General features: G+C 42.5%; 1 protein-coding gene across 2 annotated transcripts in view; it reads left to right on the top strand.

The window, feature by feature from the left end:
• Positions 1 to 5964, top strand: part of tln2a (talin 2a) — a 90417-nt gene that overhangs the window by 38318 nt on the left and 46135 nt on the right. For both annotated transcript variants that reach the window (XM_019891240.1, XM_019891248.1), the window contains exons 12-20: positions 895 to 996; positions 1196 to 1272; positions 1866 to 2046; positions 2354 to 2467; positions 2617 to 2725; positions 2820 to 3028; positions 4279 to 4377; positions 5310 to 5477; positions 5558 to 5692. In XM_019891240.1, coding sequence (XP_019746799.1) covers positions 895 to 996; positions 1196 to 1272; positions 1866 to 2046; positions 2354 to 2467; positions 2617 to 2725; positions 2820 to 3028; positions 4279 to 4377; positions 5310 to 5477; positions 5558 to 5692 — 1194 coding nt within the window. The remainder of the gene's footprint in view (positions 1 to 894; positions 997 to 1195; positions 1273 to 1865; positions 2047 to 2353; positions 2468 to 2616; positions 2726 to 2819; positions 3029 to 4278; positions 4378 to 5309; positions 5478 to 5557; positions 5693 to 5964) is intronic.

Genomic DNA, 5964 nt, shown 5'->3' on the forward strand with positions numbered 1-5964 from the left:
TGTGTGTGTGTGTGTGTATCTGAATATAGATTACATTAAAAAAAAAATAAAGTATACTACACTGTATGTATATTAAAGTACTTTTAAAATCATATTTAATAGTTAAATATTGAAGTGCAAGTCAGACAGTTTGGATTTGGTTAATTTACTCAAATTCCAAGTAATAGATGGTTGTAAAGTCACGCAAAGAAAGTCTGCCGTGTATGTCAACATGCAAGACTTCTGCATATTACGTGAGACTTTCGGTCTTTGATTGTAAAATACGACTCAACTCAATCCAACTCTACCACTGGCCATGAGATTCCCGTGATGCTGAAATTGTAATCCCAGGTCATGACATGTGTTTTTTAGGATGAAGTTAGAATGGAAACAAACAAGTGCGTTTTTTTTTTTTTTAACAGCACTCTGCTGTATTTATTCTGTTTCACACCAGAAATTGTGTTCATATTTTGTGGTTCCACCGTTTGGTCGTTCCTCTCCACACAAATGCGCAGTGTTTGTCTTTTTCTTCCTTTCCCCTCACCCTGAGGCGCACTTGGCCCGTACCTTTTTCTGTTGATAAATCAGCACTCTGAGAGCTCAGTCAACCCGACCATTTCTCTCACTTCTTAAATTCCCTCGTGCACTTGTTTGACCGAACGCCTCTCCTCACTCATCGATATTCCACCTTGCCTGTGCAGCCACATGTCACTGAGCAACGCGGATTACATTTTGCAGAAACAACCGTACTGGCCTCCCTTTTCATGCGTTAATTCAGATGAGTGCTTGCTTGGTGGGATTAACCTCCTTCCTTGTGAACCGCTAATTAACTTGGGTTTGGGTGTCGTCAGTTTTTTCTATTTACTGTGGAAGCTTAAAGAGTTGAAATGACTGTGTTTAATTTTGTTTGTGCAGGATTTTGGTGAGTACCAGGAGAGTTACTACTCTGTGCAGACCACCGAAGGCGAGCAGATCTCCCAGCTCATTGCGGGTTACATCGACATCATCCTGAAAAAGGTGAGGCAGGCGTTCACCACATGAGCAAACGGCCATCGTTCAAAGGGAGATAACATCTATTTGTGTGCACACAAACTTCTACTTTGTTGAAGCACCTTTTTGCTAGATTAATCTACTCATTTTTTTTCAACCCAAGACAAGCTGTATACTATATTTCATAAACAAAGGCATATTTTTCTCTTTAATAAACCCTGTGCAGAAACAAAGCAAGGATCGTTTTGGACTGGAGGGTGACGAGGAAGCAACCATGCTTGAAGAATCTGTATCCCCTAAAAAGTAAGTCCGTAAGACACACCAAAATAGGAAAACATTTATTTATTGTCATCATACAAGATCCCCACCACCACCACCACCGCTTTCCCCCTCCCAGAAATTATTTGCGAAAAGTCAGCTGAATGAGGAAAGAAAGTCTTTAGACCTCTATAATCTTGAAGAATAACTAATACGCAGAAGCTTGAGCGACAGTCTATTCTTATCAGTTGTGATATGATGGTGTTATTACAATAACACGATGGTGTTATTACAATAACACAATGTTATTACATCATAGTCTTAACAAAAACAACATATCACACCGGGTCCTTTTTTTCCCCCCCAATTTCCTCATCCATACCAACACAGTTCACACATCTCTCCTCCAGGACTTCATTTCACCACAGTAGTGCTTCCTCCTCAGGACTTTATCCCGGGAGATAATCTCTCGAGGAAATTTTGTCGCACTGGAAAAGCGAAGGCTCGATCCACACATTTCCTGATTAGACGCCCAGACTCATTTTGCCGTCCTCGTCTCAGTTTCCTGTCGAGGCGATCTCATCTTTCTTTTGTTTTGTTGTGTGTCACCAACTAATGCTGCTCGGTCGCGCCTTCAGGTCCACCATCCTCCAACAGCAGTTTAACCGCGTGGGCCGGGCGGAACACGGCTCCGTGGCGCTTCCCGGAGTGATCCGATCCGGCTCCATCGGCACCGAGTCGCTCAGCGTGGGCTCCATGCCGTCTCCTCAGCAGCAGATCACCATGGGTCAGATGCATCGTGGACACATGCCGCCGTTGGTAAGCCTATGCTGGCTCACAGAATGATTCAAGTGAAATTTTTACTTAATGGGCCAGTGGCAAAAAAAATATTTTACTATTTAAAATCAGCTTGTCATGACTTGGTACAGTGCCCCACCAGACCAGCTAAGTTCTGCTGTCTAACTTGCTTGACGTAATCTAGAAGTTCACTGTCAACATCAATGTTTTGATGATTTTAATGATGAAATGGAACAGTCCTAAAATGGTGCAGGCCATACTTGGAGGAAAGGAGTTACTCTCTTCCCATTGGAAATTTTACTCAAAGATCTTCTGTTTTCCTTTGCAGAGTTCAGCCCAGCAAGCTCTAATGGGAACCATTAACACCAGTATGCAGGCCGTGCAGAAGGCCCAGATTGACCTCGGGGAGGTCGACGATCTGCTTCCATTAGGACAGGACATGGTATGTACTGTGTTTCGATCATGAATGTGACCACAGCCATAGTACAACGTCACATACACTCTATGGACAAAAGTACTTACTTTTCAATGACCCTGTACTGTGTATCTCATGAATACATTTAATCCGCACATGTCTGATGTTGTGTGCAGGCCTCCAAGGTTTGGATTCAGAACAAGATGGACGAATCCAAACACGAGATTCACTCTCAGGTTGACGCCATCACTGCAGGAACCGCTTCCGTCGTCAACCTCACTGCCGGTCAGTAGCCGCCACCATGTTCGTTTATTTATTTATGTCTCTCTAATCCCTCTTTCTTCAAAATGTCACTTTTTGAATCATTTCTTCCCACTAGGTGACCCGACTGACACGGACTACACGGCAGTGGGCTGCGCCATCACCACCATCTCTTCCAACCTGACCGAGATGTCAAAGGGCGTTAAGCTGCTGGCGGCTCTCATGGAAGACGAGGTGGGCAGCGGCAACGACCTGATGAAGGCTGCCAGGACACTAGCGGGAGCCGTGTCTGACCTGCTCAAAGCCGTGGAGCCAGCCTCCGGAGAGGTGAGGGGAATCACTCGTTAATGGCAGGTTGATTTGCTGTGACTTAAACAAGACATCTGTTTGTAATGTTTAAAAATAGGCAGCTGATTATCACTGAAATGTGTGGGTGGGTGTCATATGGACAAAGAATGAAGCTGTTCAATCTTGCAAGCCCCAAACCCACATTGGGTTTGGGGCTTGCAAGGATTAGGCAAAGTCCATGAGGGATTGATTTGTAAATTGTACCATAGACCCCCAAAAATACTTCTGAATGTAAAATACATCACTTTATAATTACAGTATTGTCTTCCTTCCCCTATATGAACAATATACAGTTGTTCTTTGCACATTTTTAGTTTTTATTTTGAATCAAAATATTATTTAAATATTGTTAATTGATTTTAAAATATATATTGTCTGTTATCCTTTATGTATGGTTTATTCTTATTTTTTTAATTATTATTCAACAATTATTTAAGATTGGCATTTCAAATGGTTGAATGTACCCAATCCTTTCTCTTCAATGAGTGTTATATTCCTCACCTTTTAAACTAAAACAAGAATATCAAAATGACAAATACAGCTTTTTTTTTTTTTTTTTTTAACTCAGCGTCATATTTCAGAGGTTAAAATGTTAATTGGCAGTTTATTTGAATGGACTTTAAGGACAAGGTAGCAAGCAAGTTTTTTCTTTCTTTCTTTTTTTTGTGTGTTTGTTTTGTTCTGGTGACACACGGGGCTTTCCATATAATTACTTTTCTTTGTTGTGCCCAAATTAACTACGCGCGTAGAGGTCCGGAATGAAATGTGCAATCTCTGAGTAATACGACTCTGTCTTGACATTTTATTAAATGTGCATGTATGTTGTGCTGACTGCATAAAGACTTGTGACTGATGTGACGCTGGCTGCAAGGCATTTTCAGTCTTAAATGGAAGACAGCAAGTGGCCTGTTGACTCGCGTACTAATGAATAATGGAGTTTATGGACTTGTGCTGCAGGACTGTAACGATCTTCCTGACATTTGTTCAAAGTTGTTTGTTTCTCCTGCAGTAGGAGAAACATTTGTCAGCTCATAAAAATGCATAGCCCTTATCAGTCCCTTTACTGTCGGCACTTGTATGTGTGTTTGTCTAACGATGGTGGAGAATTAGAGATGCTCTTTCATGTTGTAATATTTTGAAATGCAGAACTCAGGCAATGTGAAATACCTCAAACAGATTCAGGAGGAGCCCTTTGTCAAGCAGTGTGTGCGCGCGTATGTGTGTTTTAGCCCAGACAGACGGTGCTGACAGCAGCAGGCAGCATCGGCCAAGCCAGTGGAGACCTCCTCCGCCAGATTGGAGAGAACGAAACAGATGAGAGGTTCCAGGTAACCATGGTGCTCATTCACTTGTCAAAATGGTGCGCTTCAAGCTGTGTCTACACCTTCAGCTATCATGACTATTTTGAAAAAGTATTCAAGCATTCCGAGGCTGTCCACCAATCATATTACAGAAAAGGAAAAACATGACGGCTGATAATGTACAGTATTAATTATTCATGAATATCACACTTTAAATATCAATTTAGTTGATCAAAAACCACATGCAAAAGCATAAATTGTCTCATATAATCAGTTAACAGTCTGCATTATGGTCCCATACAAATCAGTTTCCCCTCACAATGTTGTTTTTCACCAAAACACACCTATATAATTCCCCAAATTTTCAGAAAAGCTTGTTATCAAGAGCTGTGGGAGCAAAAATAGGTGAGCGTTAAAGAAAAAAAAAGGAAGAAAAAGTCATAGTTGCGGCTATGCAAGGGCAACCAGTAAATTTTAATAGCTTTTGCAATTTCAGTGAAAGATTTCAGATTGGAACAGTAACACAACATAAAACAATTTTGACAACATAAAACGAAAGTGCTGTGCGACCGTGCTCGCGGGCGGATTTTCTGTCTTTTGGTATTATGCTAGACTTTGCACCATGATAATTGGGTTTAATGGTGCGTTTTCACCTTTGTGTGCTATTGGGGGTTGGAACGTAGCGTTTTCCTGGCCAATCCTCGCTGCATCGCTCTTTTGCATCAAAATCAGGGCAGTACTCCATGTTTGACATGAACAGAAATTAGGCTCACTGGAGCTCGTGCGTGACATTGACACGTAAACGTTAATATCGCCCCTTTTGGATGATGTAGTCGTGCTTGTGTGTGTGACGTGGGGAAATTGAAGACCTTTTTGCACCTCTGCATTCCCTCCATCCAAGATATGTGTTACATTTCCAAATCGAGTGAATGATTCTTTTGGTTTTGCTTCCTGTGCAGGATGTCCTCATGAACTTGGCCAAGGCGGTGGCCAATGCCGCCGCCATGTTGGTCCTGAAGGCAAAGAACGTGGCCCAGGTCGCAGAGGACACGGTTCTTCAGAACCGAGTCATTGCCGCTGCCACTCAGTGTGCCCTGTCCACCTCGCAGCTGGTAGCGTGTGCCAAGGTACTGCATCGACCGCAATAAACCTTGTCAAGTGTTCATCTCTCTTTATCATCATGACATTTCCTTCCATGTGCTTGTAGGTGGTGAGTCCCACGATCAGCTCCCCGGTTTGCCAGGAGCAGCTCATCGAAGCCGGGAAGCTTGTAGACCGCTCTGTGGAGAGCTGCGTCCAGGCTTGCCTCTCGGCCACAGAGGACGGAGAACTCCTCAAACAGGTCGGTTGTTATTACCTTTGCCAAGGTGGCCGTTGTCTTCTTTTTATGGTCGTTTAGTATTTCAGTTGTTTCGTAGAAAGGGTTCTGTCAGTCGTCATCTGTACCTGTGGGTAAAAAACAAAAAAAACAAAAAAAAGCAAAAAAGGACGTTTCGCTTCTCTCACAGAAGCTTCTGTGAGAGAAGCTTCTGTGAGAGAAGCGAAACGTCCTTTTTTGCTTTTTTTTGTTTTTTTTGTTTTTTACCCACAGGTACAGATGACGACTGACAGAAC

This window comes from Hippocampus comes, unplaced genomic scaffold, assembly GCF_001891065.2.
Source record: "Hippocampus comes isolate QL1 unplaced genomic scaffold, H_comes_QL1_v1.1 scaffold275, whole genome shotgun sequence".
Lineage (NCBI taxonomy): Eukaryota > Metazoa > Chordata > Actinopteri > Syngnathiformes > Syngnathidae > Hippocampus > Hippocampus comes.